The sequence below is a fragment of the Schistocerca nitens genome, chromosome 6 (genome assembly GCF_023898315.1).
Source record: "Schistocerca nitens isolate TAMUIC-IGC-003100 chromosome 6, iqSchNite1.1, whole genome shotgun sequence".
Lineage (NCBI taxonomy): Eukaryota > Metazoa > Arthropoda > Insecta > Orthoptera > Acrididae > Schistocerca > Schistocerca nitens.
In genome coordinates, this window is record NC_064619.1 from 447,224,091 (window position 1) to 447,247,973 (window position 23,883).

The 23,883-nt window shown below is 39.4% G+C and overlaps 1 protein-coding gene across 8 annotated transcripts in view; it reads left to right on the plus strand.

Annotated features, from left to right (window-relative positions):
• LOC126262221 (uncharacterized) overlaps positions 1 to 23,883 on the plus strand; it is a 499,774-nt gene that overhangs the window by 349,100 nt on the left and 126,791 nt on the right. For all 8 annotated transcript variants that reach the window (XM_049958664.1, XM_049958660.1, XM_049958662.1 and 5 more), the window contains one exon: positions 2,588 to 2,627. In XM_049958664.1, coding sequence (XP_049814621.1) covers positions 2,588 to 2,627 — 40 coding nt within the window. The remainder of the gene's footprint in view (positions 1 to 2,587; positions 2,628 to 23,883) is intronic.

A 23,883-nucleotide genomic window follows, 5' to 3' on the forward strand; every position in this document is an offset into this window, starting at 1 on the left:
GAAAATGACTAGCAGCTGCTTCACGGAAATATTGTGCAGTTTAGACTGTACCATCCAACACAGTGCCTGTTAATCTCTTTCAGTTAGTTACGTTGTCGTGAAAGCCTTAAATGGCACGTCTTTCAATCTTCTCAAAGTCTAGACCTTCAGAAAGGATCCACTCTACAGTTTGTGCCTCACTGTTGTCCTTAATTCATCTCGTCACCAGTCATTCTGCAGTTTTTGCACTCTAGGCAGTTGTATGTTTTCCTGTATGTTGCTCCCATGCCCCTCCGGCCAATGTTTTGACCTATAGTAAAAATTGGAAGTATGGCGATAACAAGCATATGCCCATCCTCTGGGTTTGCTGAACTGGAACAATTCTTAATCTGTAGGAATGGCTTCTTTCTGCATTGAAAATGCCAAGAATAAGTTTGCAAAAGGATGAAATTTCAATCGCCATATCCTGCAGGCATGTTAATGCAGGAGTATCAGTTTGTTATCGTTTGGCCGAGGTATTTGTGTGTAGCACTTTTGATTTCCATTGTTGTGTAAGATGTACAATGACACTCTATTCCAGGTGCTCAGTCTTCTCTTTTGCTATATATTTTATGCAAGTGAACTTCTTTTATTATTGATTGGATTAGGTTCTCTGAAGAGTTTTTAATGGATGATGGGGATGAAATCAATTAGGCTGCAGCAATACAAAATTGTCCAGATTAGTGAAAATTTATGCCAGCCTGGATCTCAAACCTGGTTTCTAGTTTTCTGCAAGCAGTTGCCTTAACTGCCATTGGCTTTGCCTCAGTGGTAACACAGGTTTCCACAAGCACTCTTAGGCTCGACTAGCACTCAGATGGTTGACCATTCAGCTCTGCCGAATGCTGTGGGCAAGCGGGGTGCACTTAGCCCTTATAAGGCCAATTGAAGAGCTACGTAACTGAGAAGTAGCAGTTACAAAAACTGGCAACGGCCAGGAGAGTGGTGTGCTGACCACGTGCCTCTCCATCCAGCGACACAGCAGTCGGTCGGTACCATTTGGCCTCCAGAAGCCCTTTCGGGCAGAGTGTAGTTTAGTTTCGTGTATTTGCCTAAACTATTGAGCTACCTGAGCTCACCTCCAGGCCCGACTTAAGTTCATTGTCATTTCTGATTTTTGAGTAATAGTACCAGAAGCTCTTTCATGGGGTTAACATGATGAGGGGAACAAATTGGATAGACAGCTTTGGCATATATTGCCATTCAGTTGAATGAAATTCTGTGAAATGAAGTAACTGGGATCAATGGAAATAGTTTTAAAGAAAGCAATGACAAAAATTGTGCATTGTATCCATGATATTGCATCTTCAGCTTTGTGACCAGCTGTCACTGATTTCATTTCAGTGACTCTGATTCATTAAAATACATTATTCAGAACAGTCAGGTGGGGAAGTAGATGAATAAAGCTCAAACTTTAACTGAAAAATTGTTTGTTACAAAGATACAAGGTCTCTACATAGGGGGAGGAAGAGTAAAAACTACTCCAGTCTTTCAGTATTTAATCTTCAGTGCTTACTGAATACATATGAATCGATTTGGTAAGTCTGACTTCACCAAAGGTGAGCCAGATATAGGAAGTAATTTCCCTATCACTGCCAGGAACGGAGAGTGCGAGCAGCCGTAGAGAGATGCGACAGGGAAATTTCTCATGATCAAAGCAGAAAGGTGACTGGTTGAGGGTGAGTGTGCACTAAGATTGCTGCAGCATCCCTCTGTCAACACTGACACCCTAAGAGTCAATGCAGGTGGTGTGGCTCATTGACACCTGCTTACCTGTTATGGATGGGCAGGGGGGATCGAAAGGTGTTGGTTCACAAAAACCAATAGCAATAGGGTAGTGCATGTTCCATGTTTTTGAGAAATCTGTACCTTTTGTAGTATTTCTTGTGGCATGTTAAGCTACTGTCCTCCACTGACTCCATTTCATCAGTGGTGCTATTCCAATGTACCCCATGGGATATCATAGGTGGAAAACCTTCATATTGCCTAATGGTTGAGGCGACCCGTCATGAAAAGTGTGATATAAGGTTCCAAGAGCTGATGTGGCTCAAATTTTCATTAGTCAGAATAATTGCTCATGGTTGTTAGTTACCACATTGTGTAATGTGTAAGCTTTTGTCATTGGGCATGAAATGGTCTGCCTGTTTCTCAAGACCTCTTGCATGCCATATTTGGGACATACCAGGTTCCTGCTTGAAGTTAGTAAATACTTTTTCAGCAGTGTATAACACCTCAATATATCCTCACTGATAATAGCAGTTCTGAAGTTCAGCCTTGCTGTATTAAGTGATTTTTATTGTATGAAATATTATTTTCTGGCACTTATTTGTACATTGATTACTCCCAAACTTCAAAACTGTAGGAAAGTCTGTTCTTTTAAATTACATAGATTATTTTGTGAGGATAACTTGGGTTAGTGGTTCATGTGTTCTGCCCCTTTTGTATTACTACAGATTCCCATTAAACATTCCAACAGATTAAAGGAAGTTCTGAGTGACATTTCTGTTTTTTGCCTGAGTAGTAAATGTAAAACTATGGATTCTTATACATTTTAATTGTTTGTTTGCAGGACAAAGAATCCAGTAAGAAGAAGAGCCGTAACAAAGAAGGTAGGTGTTTAATAATACATTCCTTAAATTTGAGGTAGCTGAGAAGGTAGTGGTGCGAGACAATTTGGAGTAGAGTACTTGAAAATATGATTTTAGAACTTCTGCTGACTTGTAATTGACAGATTCTCATTAATCAAACAATGGAAAATCCAGGATGGAATGTAACAATATTGTGAAAAGGGTAGTTACTACTCACCTTACAGCAGAGATGCTGCGTCGCAGATAGGCACAACAGCAAGACTGACCGAAAGCTCATTTTTTGACAGTCTTTTTGTTATGCCTATCTGCAACTGAGCAGCTTCGCTATACTGAGTGTAGCAACTATGCTTTTCATAGTATTGTTAGATTCTTATTAGTGGTTGTCTTAAATGCAGAATATGAAAGGAAAAACCTCCAGATATGGCATTTGTAGTGATATGGCATTTGTAGTGATATGGCAACTAATTAGAGTTGATATGATTCTTGAGCAGGAGACTAAAATCCAGTGTGTGATGTTGAGTATGAATGGGGGGAGAGGCTGTTGATGGAATGGTAAATTTGCAGGTCAATTTATATAATAAAAAATATTTACTGAATAAAGATGGGTCTGGTAAGTAATCTCTCTCCTCTCCTTGCATATGAGTAAATATACATGCTAATTTAGACATTACAACTTCGTTGGAACAAAGAATTCAATGGTAGTTTAAATCCCACTGAATTGAGTGAAAAGATTCTGTTTCTGCAGGACCGTAATTTCATGATCATTTTGTTGTGAAACTAGTCACAGGGCTGTCTACAGTAGACACATGGACAGTCAAAGTTTTGACCTGTTGAAGAACAACATCCAGGGACCTTTTTTTTCTCCTCCCCAGAGAGCGCTTTACAGCAGTTAATTAAGCTACTTACACTTCCAGTAAAAGTGAGAATAGAAAAGATTAACATTTTTGAGACGAGGTTATGCAGTGGTGAGTTCTCGGAGGTTACAACGTAATGTATCACTTTTCAGAGGATACAACTAATCTTAAATTACAACACATGCACTCTTACCTGAGTTAGCAAATTCATCAATACCTTGTCATTTGCTTAAAGTAGCACATTCCAGTTTCTTGTGTTATATTCCATTGTACTTACTTTCTTTGACAGAATGCGTTGGAAGTGGGGGAACTGAAGAGTCATAAGGAAAACTGGAATGTAAAGTCTCCTAAAAGAAAATTATTGGAGTATTTTAAGTTGAGAATTTTGAAAGCTAATGTGGATTGTACTAAAGAAATTTTATGTTCAGGATAGCTTGGGGCGTACTGTGAAATGAAATGTAGCAACCTTCTAAATAATTAAATATTATCTGTAGCTAAGATTGCCAGTTTCATTCACTCACAGAATATATTCATGTCGTCTTTTTTTTTTTTCTCTCTCTTCTGTTAAAGACAAATAAAAGGCACTTCTGTAACTGAACAGAACCAGTTTTCATTGTGGAAAAAGAAAAAGTGTGACAAAAGACTTTAATAAAGGTGTTATCATTTGTATTAGGCTGTATTAGGTCACAGAATATTTTATGAAGCATAGTTACTAATTAAAACTTTGTCGGTCAGTTCTCTGTCTTTGCCCAAAAAAAGGATGGGGGGGGGGGGGGTGCGAGAGAGAGAATGATACTTTGTAACCAACAGTTCTGCACTGTGAATTTTTCAGTTCTGCGGGTATAACAAAAAATCTATGAAGAATAGATTCTCCAAAGTAAAACAAAACCCAAATGTTGCAACAATTTTCAATTTTATATGGGGAAGCTGATTCATAAATAATAGCAAACACTGGCATTCAGAGCAATGTTTTCCATCCCAAACAAGAGAGAGGAAGTTATTGAAGGAAATTGGGATTTTGGCATAAAACTTGGTGTAAGTCCCAAATTATGAGAGATAATGAGCACAAATTTTTGTCTTTTAGCCGACAATACTCTGTAGGAGACATAAGTACAATAAATATGTGTGATGTTTGTTGTCTGTGTCATTGTTTGAGTCTTTCTTTCTTTTGCCCTATGTAGAAGTTAATTTGGAAGCAAATGCTTCGTTCTGTATGCCCACCTGCCTCCAACTTAAAGATAGAGTGGCATGTTGTTTGTAGCATATTTAAACCTCCATCTCCCTGCCCTCATCTCCATCACTATTATTGTGAAACTTTGTAAAAATTACAAAACCCATAAACAAGCTTCTGTCTCCAAATGTAAGGGATTCCAACATACCTTTATTCGTGGTTATCTATGACAGTAGTGTCAGAGTTTACTATTGATACCCCATCTTCAGTTACAATATTTTTTTTTTTAAATTCAAAGTATTTCAGCATTGCAACCTCATTTGTGAGGACTAGAATTTTGGGCATCAAATCTGCTCCAGTTCATCACCTAGAAGTAAATGAATGACAAAGTTGTTAGTTTTATGTGAAAGGTTTCTCAGGTAAGAGTGAATGAACAGATAAATTATTATAAAGGGTTACCATCATTTGTCCACAAAATGTTCATTTTCAGCTTTTGTGAAAAAGACCATTTTTGTACTTACAATGAAAATGATTAAACATATTTATGACTACCACATGTCCCAAATGAAACCATATAATTTTGGGAAATATAATTGGGTAGGTAAAAATAATCTGCTCCTCTAGTGGTGGCAGGAGAACACACACAAAAGTAATGGAAATATTCAATTTTCAGAGTTAGTGGCTCCCTCTGGCAGAAGAGTTGAAGGGAAAGGAAGAGGGATGAAAGAAAAGTATTGGCAATTGTTAGGAAATGGGGATTGTTACCGAAAAGTCACCAAGAATGCTGGGTAACTTCCCCATTTCCTAAAGTTCGCCAGTCCATTTCCTTCATCGCTCTTCCTTGCCCTTCAGGCTTTCTGCCAGATGAAGGAACTACTGTTGCCAGAAGCTTACACATTTCCATTTCTTTTATGTGTGTTTTCTTCTGCTGCCACCACTTGGTGAGTAGATTTTTTAATCTATCCGGTTATATTTCCAAGAATCTATGAAACTAGTAAAATGATACAACTTGTCTGTATGCTGCCACAAATGATTGGGGGGGGGGGGGTCTGAGTGATTTTATTCTATTTTGTCTGTTTACTTTTGTCTGCAGTACCTTTTCTCCCTACAAAGACAATGATAAATATCATGACCAGAACAAAAAACAGTCCACACATTGAATTAGAGTCTTAAATTGGTTCAAAAAGGAGTTTTATTCCTGCATTAAGCTGTTTGATGCATTCTCACCAAAAAATAAATATTAATATTTGAGGAAAGTTCTGGTAGAATGTAAATACTTTCAGATTGAGTTGTCGATAAGCACACAAAAAAATGAAAACTCAACACTTCTGCTTTTCAGTGGGTGGTCTCCTTTAATCTAAAAGTATTTACATATTAAAGATCTTCACAAATGATTGCCCATATTCAGAACATATTATCAAAGCACACCTGATAAGGAAATCCTTTTGTACAATTGATGAATTTCTGAGACAAAATGAATATCACTGCTAAACTAATATTTGTCTTAGTACTAGTTCTGATTAATTTATGTCAGGTATTCTATTTTAAACCTGGTTGTGATGCAACACTCAATAAAAATGTAAATTGCAATGTCTGTGTCGTATTTTTCTTCTTGTTTCTCCTCTTAAGTATATATGAAGTTTGAAAATAGGCCACTCTTGTAATATTCTGGTCACTATCGTAGATGTTTGAAAATTTGGTTTTTATATTCATGTCTTTATTTATTGTAATTTTTAACATAGCATTACTTCCTTTATATTACTCACCTTCCACATTAAAACACAATTTCTTGTTAATTGAGTAAATGTTCTTTAGTTGATACTTTATTTGCATTGTATGTTTTATTACCGTGTGAATATTATTTGAACTCTGTACAATTTGACACATTTGATATCCTTGTGATTTACTTGCTACCTGGATATACGGAGTTTGACACAAAATAAACAAAAATAAAAAAAAAAAATTAAATGTGTCATCTAGATTACAATTTCTTTCATTAACAACTTCTGGGCTCCATCTGCCCTTTAGATGATCCTCAAGTCTAAGTTGCAATTTGGCAACAGGCCTAAAGATGATCGGCAGGTCAGATGGGAACTAGTAGTCATTACTGAAATAAATTGTGATCCAGATGGTGTTTTTAAAGTTGTTATAAGAACTGCAATCATGGATCCTATGACATGGTGTCAGTTCTGAAAAACAAAGGTAATTACATTTGTTGTTGCAATAAATCTTGAATCACAAATTGGTTCATTCGACTTGTGTAGTACAGTCATAAACATGTTTAATCATCTAAAGAGAGAATTTTGAAGTTTTTCTCCAATACAGGAGACTAGTATTGTGTCGTCAAATGAAGGTAATCACTAATAGTTGTTTGTTAATTTTGTCTTAGACAATTTTTTAGTAAAATTGACAACTGTGTCACTCATCTAAGGCTAGGCAATAATCTGAACTAGGTTTAACACCAAAAAAATGCTGATGTAGTCCTTGGAAATGGAATTGTGGCTTCAAAATGTGTTGGACTTAAAGAGGGAAATAAAACATAACGCCTGACTGTTAGTTGCAAGTAAGAATACCCCTATCATCATAGGATTTGTGGAAAAGTTAGGATTGCAGCATATCTGAAGGCCGAGCAGTACCTTCTCATGCTTGACTGAAAATGTCAGTGTTCTGCTAAGATCATTTTAAGAAAAGTAGTTGCAGTCGTTTTGAGGTGGTTTGATTCATTGATGATGTGAGAAATATAATTGTGACAGCGAGTTTGAACGGGGCAGAGCTGTTGATCCTCAGGAAACGCAAATACTTTCAAAGTTGAGGTCTTTTACAGCATTGTACCTTGTTATTTTAGTAAAAGTGAGTTACATTTTTCTCCCTCTCTTTCTAACAGCAGAAAATATTTTCTTCCCAGGGTATTCATGGATTTATCTTTTCTACGCCATTTTTACCTGAGTACAAGATGACACCCCCCCCCCCTTTTTTGTCATAATTGAGTGATAATCCCATATTATTACAGTAGTGTAGTAAACAATGTGCTGCACAAACAATAAAAGTGCTAGTCTGTATTTTGTTTCAGTACAGAATTTTCACTTGTCGAATGAAGATTAAAGAAGAATTTACTGTAAAGATTCGTTAAGTGATTTTAAATATGACTTTGTAATTAATTTTTGTTTTTGAACAACCCTTATACATTACTGAGTACTTTGACTGCAGATTATCCATGGAGTTAGATTATCCAAGGTTTTTGAGTCCCTAATTACTGCAGGTAGTTGAGAGTTTACTGTATTCTACTTTGCCATTTATTAACTGTCTATATTTTGATAATAAAAGGAGAAGTAAATAAAAAGAAATTGTTTTCATTAATTTTTGTCTTAGCTGCCTTTTTTGTTTAGTTTGTGTATCATCTGTGATACCACTATTTTGAGTCATCATCCTAACAGGACAGCTGTGAAACTTTGAATCTTCTTTGTCACATGCAGTTTCTTGCGAATATATTGAAATTTCTGAGGTTGTGGTTGTGGAGGGACCTCAGAACGCAGCTATTTTTTTCTGAATAAGTAGCAGATTTTGCATCTGTACTTAAGAGAGAATGTTAGTGTCTCTTGCTTCTTACACAGCTGACACACTGCCGTCATTCCCATCATATCTCACGATGAGAAACATTGCTGCTTAAAACGTGAAGCACACCACAAGTGTAAGATATCCACAAGTTCAGATTTTCTCGAAGAAATGTGCGCTGTTTTGAGTATTTGTCAAATTTTGAAGTCAGTTCGATTGCAAGTAAAAATGGTTTCTGTCAAATTGCAGTTTAAATGTGGTATATGTTCATAAAAAAGCCAAACTACACAGTGTAGATTCCAGTTTTCGGTAGTATGGCAACATTTACTGCCTGTGCAACACCCTCCCTCCCTACACTCGTCACAGTTCTCACGTCTCAGCCAAGCCGCTGTCACTTTCCCCTCCAACCCGTGCTGTGCTTGAGCAACAGTGAAACACAGACAGCAATATCATCTAGGGTGCAGGTCATATGTAACACCAGCAACTAGCGTGTAAATAAAAGATCGCACTCGTGATTCAGTCCAATTCTCGAACTTTCACTTGTCCTGCTTTCTAGTGACGTCTGTTGGTACCATCTCCACAATGGGTTTTTCTGCCGTAATTTATTCTTGTGATAACAGTTGCTGTCAGTTTAATCTGATTTTCTTTTGTTAGACATTCACTTCTAGATTAATTTCCTTTCTCATTTCATTTGAATGTCAGCCTCTTATTATAAAGCTGGTAATTTTCCAAGTAGTCTTGGACATGAACAGCAACCGAATTTCTCATTTTCAACCCACTTAGTAAATAATTACAGTTTCTCACAATCAATTAAAATAAGGACTTGGATTCAGAATCAAGTAACAAATTTTGAGGGACAACATTTTGCCTTTGAATGTTTCTTTACTTACAAACCAGCATAGATGTATGTATACAGTATATGTAGATCTAGGAGAACTTTTATTGCAAACCTCTTGAAATGCCACGACAAAAGTTTGTAAGTTGATAGAATTTAAAGCTATTTCCTTCTGTATTTCACAAAATTGTCAGTTTTTAAGCAGAGCATTAGATTGTTGTAGTGGTTGTTTCATAGTTTTTAGACTATCCCTTGCACTAGCACCATGAGTCAAATGTCACGTGGTTGTTCGAGCAAGATCGATACTGTATCGAGTGCTTCGTCCTGTTCAAACGCAAGTATTGTTTGTTATGCCCTATCCTTCAGAATTCTTCAAAATAAATTTTTATGAAATCTCAGTGGACAAAGAGCTTCATCTGTAAATGTAAGAGGACTCCTGTAATCATACATTAAACACTGTAAAATCCTGGTCCTCGGCAGCAATGGTTTAATCTGCGAATATAAGCGTTGAGCAAAAAAATTTCATTGTTGGATGCAATTTGCTTACACTCCTAATAATAACCTATTTGAGTCCTATCGACAAATAGATATGTGGGTACTATCTGGTACCGTAGATAAGAGGTACCTAGCCAAATCACCTCAAAATTTTGATGTATCACCAAATTTCTGTTGCAGCAAGAATAAAAACTCTCTGTTGATTAACTTTATAATTTCATTTTATTACTGATACTATGCTATGGCCTGAGACCAGCTCTTTGTGGCTATTGCATCCACCAAAGTGCCTCTGCAGTTTCATGCAAATTATAATCGAATTGTTTTCTGTTCAGTATTTTAAAAACTGATTTAATACAGCCATTATTAATTCAGAATACTTCCATTTGTAATGTGCCTGAGAATGCTAGAGTTAATTTTAATCTTTGTTTTGTGTTGAGAATTGCTTGGCTTGATTTTCATTTTGCTCTAGCAGTTAAGTACATCTTGCGTATGTGGCATGCTCTCCATTGTGCATAATGTGACTTTGGTTGAATATTCCAGATACTGCTGCAAGCTCGTATGGATTTTGCCTCCTTGAGAATATTTCAATCCTCAATGTAAACTACACACAACCCCCTCTCCCAGTTTTTTTTCCGGTTGTTATTACTGATCTTGATAAGAAACACTTGTTGAAGTGTTGTAGAACAGGTTAAATAAATGAGTCAGTATCTTTTTGATAATCATCTTTCATTGGTCTCTGCAGATACTATCGTTGTCATATTAAAGATGTTTTACAGGATCATTTGTGAAGACTGTTCCATCAGAGCTCTCAGTAATACGTTGCCTCGTTGTTCATTTGTTGGTGTTTTTCAATAGGTCAGTTTAGCAGACTTGAATTTTTTACAATTTGTTGTTAGGCTGTGATAATTTTCTGTAACAATCTACTTGGCATACAATCATCTTCTTGGTAATATTGAAGATGCAAGTGATATAAACTCCTGAACTTGATATGCCATACACTGTTCTGCCCGTTTATGCTGCAGTGAATGGATGTGAACATAAGTGAATGAGCGTTCACATACAGTTCGCCAGTGGTCACTACCATTTACTCGTCTCTAAGAAGTAGTGTTTTACACTGGAGGGAACAGAAGATAACACGAAAGAATGACCATTTATGTGTGCCAACCTTATGAACACTGCAGTATTACTTTTTTGGCATTACAATCGTAGGTGGTACGCAGGTTTCACTTCACACAATGCTAATTACAGTAGCAATGCAAAACTGATACCCAAACAAGATTTACTGCGATGAACAACTGTTGATGACAAAACAAACAAAATGACATAAGAAAAGGAAAATTTAGGAGTCTGAATGTTTATGAAAGTGTGAGACTTAGTGGCTTAGCACTTATCACTGAACTGTAGTTGAAGGCTTCCTTAGGCTTACTCTAAACCGTTGCATGTGTTTCAGCAGATGGTTTTTGCTGTTTCTCTCTACTGTTGATGGAGACACTAAGTACTAAATAGCGATATCACAAAAAGAGCGGGTCTTCACAACAAGAGAAAGTTTCACTAGTACCTGTTTCAGATTTCGATAGCTTCTACATTTCGGTTTTTTCCTGTATCTACTGCACAGTATACAAAACAGTCAAAGATTTTCTTAAACTACTTGTAAGAAAGTTTCATTAATGTAATGTAATGTAGACATGTTAGGTCAGTACCTTTATAAATGTGCTGCATATGAGGGTGGGCCAATAAATAAGCTGCAAATGCCAGAATGCCACTTCCCATTTTAAATTTCATGCCTAAATGTATCTACAAGGTTCTGCATATGTTGTATGAAAGGTAACCGATACACAGTATTCTGTGACCCAACAGTTTATTATCTACAGTCTGACCAAGATGGCAGGTGTCCTACAAGTGCGTACTTGACTAGAACATGAGTTTTGCGAGCTGTGGGACTGTCTTATTCAGTTTTGTTTGTCATTTTGTGTTGCGGATCATTTGGCTCCTACAGGCATCCATGACCTTCTTCTTCTTCTATTAGGAACATTACTCTCTCTCCTGCCCACACCACTGTTCACAAAACTTCAGTATAGTAATATAATTATACAGACAAAAAATAGCAGACTGTGTAGAAATGAATGCTCTCTGCACTGTTACCTAGTGATGTGGTGCAGTGGTGAGTACACTGGACTCTCGTTTGGGAAGACGACAGTTCAAATTCTTGCCCACTCATCAAAATTTAAGTTTTCTGTGATTTAGTTCAAAAATGGTTCAAATGGCTCTAAGCACTATGGGACTTAACATCTGAGGTCATCAGTCCCCTAGACTTAGAACTACTTAAACCTAACTAACCTAAGGACATCACACTCATCCATGCCCGAGGCAGGATTTGAACCTGCGACTGTAGCAGCAGTGTGGTTCCGGTTGAAGCGCCTAGAACCGCTTGGCCACACTGGCTGGCTGTTATTTAGTCCAGCCATCAAAGGAAATTAGGAGAACAAATTCATATAGTCATAAATTTTTGTACATTGCTGAATAAATAACATACTAAATATCCTGACTGGTGGGATGTGAGCATATGAGGGAGGGGGTAAATTAATGGTCCATTTTTAGGTTTTTCTCGACTGTCATGAAAACTGTGTCTTTTAGCAAAAATGTTTCCTAATGCAAAATTAAACTACATCAAATTTCCTACAAAAAAAGGCCCTAACAGCTTTTTTTTTTCTTTTTTTCCTCTAGTACAAATAATCTCCTTGTTGCAGGGAGTGGAAAAGTCACAGCTTAATAATTAATGTTTTAATAGTGTAAAATTATGTATGTTGTTGTTGAATAATGTGAGTTAAGAACACGCATTAAAGGTTTGTACCCCATTTACATGCAGTAGAAATATATTAAGGGATAAATTATGTTCTGAGGGTGTAAAAGATTGGGAAGGCGAGAACTGAGGTTAGAAATATGAGGGAAGGTAGATTGCTGCATTGTGGTCATGCTCTTCCCTCCTTCACAGTTAGGCAAAATTAAGAGCAAGGAGACCATTCCCCATTCTCTCTACTGCACTACGTCGAAAAAAGCAAGTACGGAGTGTATCACAAATTTACAATGACCCTTCTGCAGCTTAACATTGGCGACGTAGTGTCCAGACATGGCTGGGGATGTTTAGTTTCCACAAAGTGCATTAACAGTAGATGTGATACAGATATGAATTACTAATAATACTAACAAAAGAAATGCATATGGACAGAACCTACAACAATTTGTGTACGCTGTTCTACAGTGCTAATGGAGAAATTGGTTCTTAGTAACCCTGTACAACAGCTGTAGCATTCTTTTGGGAAAGCTTCCCCCAACACAAGTGCTGCTCGCTTTTCAGTTTGCAGGCACACTATACCTCCCAAGCATGTCTGGTCCAGTTCTTTCATGTAGTTTCACTGAGCTCGTCTTTATATAGTGGAGTTATTTTCAGTTTATTGAGAAGTATTTATTTGCAGTTGTTAAATGAGCTATTATGTAAAAAAAAGCTCATAATTGGAGCTGTTAACTGTCTACTACGCTGAAGAACCTGCCCAAGTGTAACATGCTGTCAATATGTATTTGACATTGTCAATTTCATTGTTTCCACTATCAATTGCAGAACAGCTTGAAGATGTCTAATGCATCATCCCAGCCTCAGCTGTCCCAGCATTTGAAGGTGCCCAGAGGCTTAATGTGGCTCCTTCTGTAACACAAGTAGGTCGCCCGATGTTATGGAACTTTAGGTATTTGAGCACAAGTCAAACAATGCATTTCAGCAGATTACTGAGCTACATTTAACCACAGTCAGTCCTATTCCATCAGATACATTCACAACCACATTGCAAGATAAAATGTGAATCTGTGGTAAGTGGCTCTGCTCAGTGCAGCCCACTCTACAAGTACCAGCAGATACTGAATTGAAGTAACAATTAATGGTAAGAGAAGTGCAGTAACTTTCTGGTAATTTATTAATTCACCACCAAGTGACTACAACAAAACTAGATGGCTTGACAACACGCTTCAGTGGTAGCAAGGTCCACATTTGTATATCCTCAATTCCTTTGTCAGTAACACTATGTAGTTCACTTATAATATCACACCTGCAGATTGAATATTTCTCAATCATAGGAAGTTACTTTATGTAAAACCTCACTTAACAACTGCAAACAATTACCCATTTAATAAACTGAAAATAACTCCATTATATAAACACAAGCTTAGTGAAGTTATTTTGTCTATTTACATAATAGAACTGGAAGGAAATTCTGGGGAAATAAAATGTGTTTCTAAACTCAAAAGCAAGCAAGGTTTGTTGTGGAGGTAGTTGCTTTCCCAGAAGAATTCTACATCTGCCAAACAGCACCATTAAAAATCAATTTCCCCTATAGCAGTGTAGAACAGGGTGCAGAGACTTACACCACATCTGTACATAAGCTGTCCTTGCATTTGTATTATTAGAACTTATATCTGTAATCCATGTAGTGTTAACACACGTTGTGGATAATAAACAAGCACCAGCAGTGTCTCCACATTGCATTGCCAGTGATTCATGAAGCAAGCCATGGAAGAGTTGATATAACTTTGTGAAACATCTTATACTTTGTTTTCTGTGATGTAGGAAGAATGGGAAATTGCCTTCTTCATTTTGGAGACAACAATCTGGTAATATACCTTCCCTTGTGCTTCTAACATTCAACCCCATCTTTCCACCCTGTTGCACCCCCAGAACACAACTTGTATGGTTCTACTGCACTTACATGTGTTACACACCAAAAAATGTGTTATCAACCCACTTCATTTGACAATGAAAATCAATTTTATGCTGTTAAAAAACTAGTTTTAGTAAATGCAACATGGAAATTGTAAGTCCTAGAAAAAAAAAGAACAGGTTTTTTTTTTTATTTTTTAAGGAAATTTGGTGTAGTTTAATTTTGTATAAGGAAAAATTTTCACTAGTGTTGTTGCCACTGTAGTGTCTTGTACTGTAGGAATCTACAAGCTCTTCCGTAATGTTAGCCTCATTGCTTGTGAAGTACAAGTTCCGCTATATGATGAATGACAGACGTCAAACTGGAGTGTGAGTTGGTGCGTCACTGACCGGCCGACAGCTGAATGACTGAGATGGAGACTAAGCTCTCCAGTCAGCGGTGGCGATCTAAATACTTGTGGTCAAGAGGGCATTGGCAGTGTGCTGATTGCGAGTCTGTCTTTGGCCTCTCTCCTGATAGGCGTGCTTGATCCAGCGCCTACTATCAATCTTCTTGCTACATCTTTGACGACCGATGTGCTGGCGACAGTTTATGCCAACACATACTGCCCATCCCCCCCCCCCTCCGCCCCTGAAAGGCCACATCATTGTTATTGTTGTGTAGGGAGGATGCGAATGACAATGGGAGGGAGGCAGGGTGCTGGATGTTTAAGACGAGCCGGGAGCCATGACTGTGGAAGACAGTGTACTCCCTACCATACCCTGCCATCTGGCTTGCGAGGCTGCCAGAGCACATGTTCAGGCCTGAGGGTGTGTCCTGCGGGGATGATGGCGATGGTGGGCCCAGATCTATTTGGTCTGTGAGTGGGGACGAGGCATCGTCCATCCACTCCTCGTGGTGTACCCTGGTGGCACCAGCAGGCAGCGCAAAGGTCACATGGTCCCACGAATCTGAGGGAAGAAGAGCAGTAGAATCACAGGGCAAATGAAACGCACGAATTTGGTTCTGGTGGTGGCATTGGAAACCATTGGGACTTGCAATCAAGTACATCTCTTTCCCTGCTCCCACGGTTGCCATTAACTTAGAAAGGAAAAAGATTGCAAAGTGATACTTACGGACTATTGGCAGCGCCAGATGTTGCATTGGGTGTAGCAAGTGGAGCAGCGTCAGACGGCAGTAGCCATTCAGAAGTTCCACTAGTGATGGTCCGTGGGATCGATAGGATGTGAGAAAGAGTTGGAGTGCCTGTTCCCGTGTGTGGGTGGTGTGAAGCTTGCCACCTGTTGTTTAAAAGTGCGTACAAAGTGTTCCACTTCTCAGTTGGACTGCAGATGAAATGGAGCACTTGTTAGATGACTAATTCCATTTCGTTCACAAAACTGTTCAAAATAAAGTGACATGAACTGTGGTCCGTTGTGCAACACAACCTTCCATCCAAAATATGGATGACAATGCTCGAATGGTGGTATGTGATGTGGTAAAAGCCATAGGCACCGCAAATAGCGACTTGCTAAAAAGTGTCTACCACTATGAGCCAACAAGTGTTCCAAAATGATCCTGCAGTCTATGTGCACTAGTTGCCATGGCGATTGATTCTTAGGCCAAGCTGAGAATGTCTCTAGCAGAGTGGATTGGTTTTTCAGGCACGCCCAACACTGTGACATCATTTGTTCAATGTAGGTATCCGTGTCCTGCCAAGTACAGTGTAGTTGCACTAACTGTATAGTGCCAACAGCTCCCCAATGTCCTTGGTGGAGCAGTCACAACACATCCTTTTGCAACACTTTGGTAATAAGCACACGGGATTAATAGCACACGGGATTGTCCACAGTCATTTTCAACTAGAATCGCACCCTGTTGAATCGAAAGGTTATGTCGATGTGCTAAATATTGGTGCACAATTGAGTTCTGGATACTGTTCGATAAAAAAGGTCAATGTAATGCAACAAAATCTTGAGGTCTGGTTCTGCTTCCGTGGCCTGTGCAATTTGTCTGTAGTGCGAGGGAGAAGTTTCCAGCAATTCAGAGTTCTGCGCATAGATGTGGCAACGAGGTGTGGCAGATGCATCAAAATCAGTGTCTGGTCCAATCTGAAGGTGAGATAGGGTGTCTGCATTGCCATGCTCTGCTGTAGGTCTGTACACAATTTCATATTGCTGCTGTGAAAGCAACAAAATCCGGTGTTGCAAATTTTGAGCAGTGCATATAGGAACTGGCATCTACGAATAAAACAGATTGACAAGGCTTGTGTGACTGGTCACTATATAGAACTTTCAACCATACAAATAGTGATGGAATTTGGTCACACCAGACACAATAGCGAGAGCTTCTCCTTTTCAGTTTGAGGGTAATTGCACCGAGTTTGAGTTAACAACTTCGATGCAAAAGCAATAGGTCTGTCTCGTGGCCAATTCTGTGCGAAATTACAGCGCTGACTCTGTAGGAAGAAGTGTTGACTTGCAAAACTACTAGCTTCACAGGGTATTAATGCACCAAACGTCTATCACCGAGCAAAGCATTTTTGAGTTTCTGCAATGTGTCTTGACACAAGATGCATTTTTCTGATGCACTGTAGCCGCAATCAGAGAGGCATTCGGTATGAACCTAATGTAGTATGTCATCCTGCCCAACACTGACTGCAGTTCATACACATTGCGAGGAACAGGCAGGCCACGGATTGCAGGCAAATGAGATTGGACGGGGTGCACATCCTGACTATTTATTACATGGCCTAAGGACTGTAGTTCAGTTTGAAAAAAGTCACACTTTTCAAGACAACACTCGAATCCTGCTTCTGACACCATTCGGAAAAGAGTATGCACATTGGAAATGTGTTCCTCTGGTGTACGACCTGAGATGACAGTATCGTCGAGGTGGTTTGAACGAAATGACTCTTTTTGCAGTCAGCTGTTCCGAGTAACATTGGAAAATGGCAGGTGTGGAAGCACTGCCAAAGTTCAAATGCAAATATTTGAACAGTCATAAGTCTGTTTTTACAACAAACATTTTCTGTGATTCTTCATCTAATGGAATTTGCAAGTAGGCATCGTGCAAATCTATCGTAGAAAAGTAACGTCCTGCACCCAGCCTGTCCACGAGTTCCTCAGGGCGAGGTAACTGGTAAGTGTCTACTACTGTCCGTGGGTTGACTGTAGACTTGGAGTCGACACAAATGTGAATGTGACCAGAAGGCTTAGGCAACAAAACTAGAGGACTTTCCCATTGACTAGCTTCAATTGGAGCAATTACACCATTATATTGCAATTCTTTCAATTTACTGGCTACTTTGTTTCTTAAAGCAATTGGAACAGGGTGGGCCCAAAAAAACATAGGCTGAACATTATCTTTCAATATAACATGCACTACAAAGTTATTAGCTTTTCCCATTCCTTCTGAAAGCAGTTAAGGAAATTCTTTTGGATCAAAATTCAATACTAAAAGTATGTAGATGCTAATTCCAAACAAGTCAAAGGCATCTAAACCAAAAATGTTCTCATTGCCTCTTGATTTCAACACAGTAAAATTCACTGTCCTAGTTTGAGATATGTAAGTGACAGGCAAACTACACTGTCCAAGCCCTGGAATTTCCTGACCATTGTAAGGAGTTAGGTGCTTGCTAGATTTACAAAGGCATGGTGAACCTAACTGTTCATACGTGACACGATTAAGCAAAGTTACCGAAGCACCTGTGCCTGACTGAAGATTCACACGAAGACCAACAATTTGTAAGGACAAATAGTTTGTTAGAACATCATTGCACAGCAGTGGAGTGAGGAGGAGTCACAACCTTAATCTTACTTTTGTCAGAACCTGTTGAAAACACAGGGTACACTGCATGTGCACAAGCCTGGTTTTTCTGGGGCAGGCAAAATTGGCATTTTTGTGTCTTGCAATCAAACTACTTGAACATGGCCTTTTCTCCACACATGTATCACATTGCATTATGTGATGGGCAATCCTGTTTTGTATGGCAAGCAAAATGTCTAGGGCAAGACTTCACTAAATTCACAGGCTTTCTTACATGTCTGCATGGCTATGTATGCGCTTGTTGTTGTGGCTGCATGGGCCGGTCATGAACAAGGGGTGACTCAATGCAACAAATCAGGGCCTGGTCCAACTTATCGGCTGCTATGGCACGTGAATCGTATTGGCCTAAGATTTGCCATACTTCGGGAAGTGATGGCTCAGAGTACTTTAGATCTGTTCCCGTATTGTATTATCTGGGTCATTGAATGTTATAGCATACTGAATCATTAAATCACTGTAAAAGTTGCCACAACTACACTTAAATTTACACTTCTTAGCCGTGTCCATTAATTCTGTGTACCACTGGTGGTACACAGAATTTCAGTGTGAGATTTATGAAGTTGTTAATTTTGTAATTTTTTACTGGTGTATATTTTACTGGTGTATTGTTGATAGATCATCCATTCCAGCTTTTTGTGCAAGTGAACAAACTGATATCTAGCTGCAGCTACTTGGACTTGCTGGTCATAATATTGAGCTTTTTGTATTAACCTGATAACTGTGGACCCCACAATCGAGAGAGAGTATTGTAGCTTTACAGTATCTTGAACATGATAAGCTTGATAATTTGCTTGGAACAGTGTCAGGTATTCAAGCCATTCCTCTTGTGTCGGTTGCACTTGTTGGGCAAATTGGTTGATTGGTTGTGCGGCCAATGCAGCTTGTGGAGCTAGTAGTTGTTGTACCATCGTCAGCAAAGCAGCAGTTTGTTGGTTGTCAAACTGAAAAGCTTGAGTTATTATCCATTACATTGGCCATCTGCAGCTGAGGCATGTGAGTGGGGGTCGGAGGGGTGGGGTAGCCACGGTTTACACAAATACATTGTAGCAAAAAGCAAGCAAAGCCTCAGAAAAAAGAAATTTGATTAGTAGTGCGGAACCCCTCCTGGATTACATGTAAGAACACGACAACAACACACAAGAGAAACAAGTAAAATCTTCAGCCAAGTTGATTATCTTCGATCGCCACTGAATTATCCTCATCGCCACTGTTGTATTCTTGTCGCCACTGTAGTGTCTTGTACCATAGGGATCAAGGGTGAGGATATTGTTTGGTGGCTCGTATCCTCTAACTACAACCCACTGCACACTTGTATTAACGTGGTTCTTTATTTACTTAAACAGATAGCTACTACTTAACTTTAACAGCAGCCATGTGTTGTGGTACAAGCTCTTCTGTCACACACACACACACACAATATATATATATATATATATATATATATATATATATATATATATATATATATATATATATATATCTAAAAACAAAGATGATGTGACTTACCAAACGAAAGTGCTAGTAGGTTGATAGACACACAAACACAAACATACACACAAAATTCAAGCTTTCGCAACCAACGGTTGCTTCATCTGGAAAGAGGAAAGGAGAGGGAAAGAAGAAAGGAAGTGGGTTTTAAGGAGAGGGTAAGGAGTCATTCCAATCCCGGGAGCGGAAAGACTTACCTTAGGGGGGAAAAAAGGACGCACTCGCACTCGCACTCCTTGTGTCTGTGTATGTGCGGATGGATACCTGTCCTTTTTTCCCCTTAAGGTACGTCTTTCCGCTCCGGGGATTGGAATGACTGCTTACCCTCTCCCTTAAAACCCACATCCTTTCGTCTTTCCCTCTCCTTCCCTCTTTCCTTATGAAGCAACCGTTGGTTGCGAAAGCTTGAATTTTGTGTGTTTGTTTGTGTGTCTATCAACCTGCCAGCGCTTTCATTTGGTAAGTCACATCACACAAATGATGCCAAACTGGAGTGCGAGTTGGTGATTGAGACAGAGGCTAAGCCCTCTGGTCAGTGGCGGCAATCTAAGTACTTGCGGTCAAGAGGGCATTGGCAACGTGTTGATTGCGAGTCTGTCTTGGGCCTCTCTCCTGGTAAACATGCTTGATCCAGCACCTAATATTGACCTTCTTGTTACATCTTTGCCGACCGGTGTGCTGGCGACAGCTTTTGTCAGCAGAGCTAGATCCCACATTTTCAAAACATTCAAGAAAACCATAAAAAAGTGACCTTTTATTCAACCTCTCCCCACCCCCCACCCCCCCCACCCCCATCCAACCCAACCCTACCCACCCCACCCTACCCCATCCTCATGCTCATGGCCTACAGTTTAGGATTTTTATTATGTTATTCATGACACTTGCCCTACCACTGTACAAAAATTTGTGACTACGTGAATTTTTTCGCCTCAGTTAATATCCTTAAATTGCTCCAGGCAAATGTCACGATGGTACCTACAAATTATACTGTCTCTAATGATTCCACTGTCAACAGATATACACACCAGATCTTCCTTCCTTCCATACTGTTAACTCGGAGGCAAGCACTGAAGCAGAATGCAGGTGAACTTCCTTTGATGATTTGCTGAAAGATTGAACTTCATTGAATGATGGTTGTTTGTACTCAACTGGCTTAACATGAGAGAAAGCTGATGCTCATTCACTTGTGTTCACTCTGGTGTAAGTCAGGCTTTAGTGTTCCTTCCATTTGCGTCGGAACATTTGCCTGTGTACCGTATCCTCATTTTACAAGAAAGTTGTGTATGAAGAGATAGTGAATACACACTAATAATCTAAAACATTATGACCAATGACCTACGATCTATATATACCCTTCCAGGCAAGAACAGTGTCGTTTGGCAAGGAATCACTGGTTGTCAGACACACGTGCAGTGTATGTAGTAGCAGTGAACATGATGTCGGTGTGTAGAATGGGGAAGGTGCATGACCTATCTGAGTTTGACCAAGGGCAGATTGTGATGCTCCGGAGGCACGACATGAGCATTTGAGAAACTGCACGACTTGTTGGGTGTTTGATGAGTGCTGTGATGAGTGTGTTCAACACATGGCAAAATAAAGGTGAAACTACATCCAGACATCATGGTGTCATGCAGTGGCTCCTCATTAGAAATGTCAGACACCAAAGGCTGGGCAGCCTGGTAAAACAGGACAGGTGGTGAACTGTGGCGGAACTAACATCAAACTGTAATGCTGGGCAGAGTACAAGTCTGTCTGAACACACAGTGCTTCAACCACTCCTAATGGCGGGCTTTCACAGCCGATGATCCGTGCATATGCCAGTGTTAACACCACGACATTGGCAAAGGATGTTGGCGCAGTGGCAGAGTGTTGCACGGTCTCATGAATCCCGATACCTTCTTCATCGTGTCAATGGGAGGGCATGAATCTTCATCTTCCAGGGGCACAGCTCCTTGACATTTGTACTGTGTGTTAGAAAGAAGCTTGTGGCAGCTCCATTATGCTGTGCGGAACATTCACATGGGAATCCATGAGTCCAGTGGAGCTCATGCAAGGCACCACCATGGCCAAGGAGTATTGTATCCTATTTGCTTACCACATACACCCCTTTATGATGATTGTGTTTCCTGATGATGGTAGTGACATTTTTCAACAAGATAATGTGCCATGTCACAAGACCAAGAGTGCGATGGAGCGGTTTGAGCACCACAGTGATGAGTTCCAGTTGATTTGTTAGCTCCCCAACTCACCAGATCTGAATAGGATCGAAGACATCTGGTATGTGATTGAACCGATGTCAGAGTTCATATCGCCGCCCCCCCCCCCCCTCCCCCTGGAATTTACGGGAATTAGGTGAATTTTGGATGCGGATGGGGTGCCTACACCCTCCAGCGACCTACCAAGACCTCATTGCTTCCATGCCATGATGGGTCACCAGTTTTATCTGTGCCCAAGGTGGACATACTGGCTATCAGGTGGATGGTCTAATGTTCTGGCAGATCAGTGTAGAACAGTATAGGAATGTAACAGATTATAGGCTTAGAACACTCGATCCGTCTTTCTGATTTGTATTTTTGATAGTTTATTGTTACTGTTTCAGAAAATGTAACAATTGTTTTTTCAAATGACCTTCGTTGCTCCGAATTGACCATGGTCAGTACCTTTGACGACCTTTGCCCAGCCGAGCTAGTGCTGAATGTCAGATAACTAAAACTACACTGCAGTGTGGTTTGTTATCTGAGACTGCAGACGTGTGTGCAAGTTGTGTGCGTGTGTGCGTGTTGCTGACAAAGGCCTTAATAGCCGAAAGCTGTAATTGTGTGAATCTTTTTGTTGTGCCTATGGCGACTCAGCATCTGCACCATATGGTGAGTAGCAACTTTCCTTCTCTAATATTGTTACATTCCATCCTGGATTTTCCATTGTTTGATAGTTACACACGTATTCATTGTGGTAGACCATGAACCTGTGTCATTAAGAATGTGACAGAGTTGAATTAAGGTATAGCCATTCTGATATAGAGGTTTCACATTTGGAAATACTTGATCAGAACAGTCTCATATTCCAAGTCTTGTCAAATGTAAGCAAGATCTGTTACTGGAGAATACAAACTAATAATAGTTGGGAGTTTCTTACCCTGTGTCTTCCTCATCGGAATCATTTTGTGAAATTGGTGTGGTGAAATGGCAGAATATACACCTGGATGGCTAGCCATACTTGTTAAAGAGCTGCTTCCAGGACGGGGAGGTGCACAGGCCCAGGATCAAATCCGCCTGTGGTTTAACAATGAGAGTTGGTGTGCTGGCCAGTCTGGATGTTTTTAGCCAGTTTTTCACATCTGACTAGGTGATTACCAGCTTGCTACGCCGGTCCTGGCTTTGTTACATGATTTGCAAAAATTTTGAAAACTTTCAATCTTTTGCAGGGTTTACACTGCATACTACACTTCAGATGTAATAAGCCTACCAACCCCGCATAGATGTGGGACAAAGGCAACAAAAAAGAAACAAACATCAGAATATACTATGGTTTAAAGTGAATTTGGTTTTGTTGTAGTGATACATGTAACTGTCAAGAAAGCTGAAAAGTCTTTAGTGAAAATAAATCGGGGGAAAAAAAATAATTTTCAGAAGAATGAATGAAAAGAAATGCGATACAGTTAGGCCTTTGCTGAACTTTGAACGTAGTGTCGAGTGTAGTTATAAGTGATGTGATGTGAAGTGAAGTGAACAAGCTGATGCAGTAGCTAGTTGTCATAAATTTCTGTTGTACCAAAATTTTGCACATGTATCCATTGTGATCAATTATCTGTATGCAGAGGACATAAGATAGCATGTACCTGTTTCTATTATGCAGGTAGATGAGCTTGGTGTTGCTTATTTTTAAGTAGCCACTTTATGTAGTTTTGTCATGTTTCTGTATATTTCAGTTGAACTGGATACGTTTGTCATATTATCAGGCATTGACAATTTTCATGCTGCGGAGAGGACTACAGTGCACATAATTTTGCTTTGTTGTGCAGTATACTGAAAGTTTAATGTATAGGAAATATTATTTTCTGTAAAAATAACACCAGTGAAAAAAAGCATCTGAAGGTACATCTAACACTATAGTGAGAAATTACTGTAAATTGTTGTTGTTGTTGTTGTTTCTATGATCATACGGAAAGCTAAATAATGGAAGGAGTAAAAGTAACCTCTCACCATGTAGTTGAGGCATAGTGATCGACAGGCACATAAACAAGATCGAAAATTTCGTTGATCTTTTTTGGATAATGCCCTCCTTCGCGTGCGCACGCACACACAAACAAACACAGGGGTGGGGGCAGACTATGTGTGAAAGCTCAGCAATGATTTCAGTCTGTTTTATG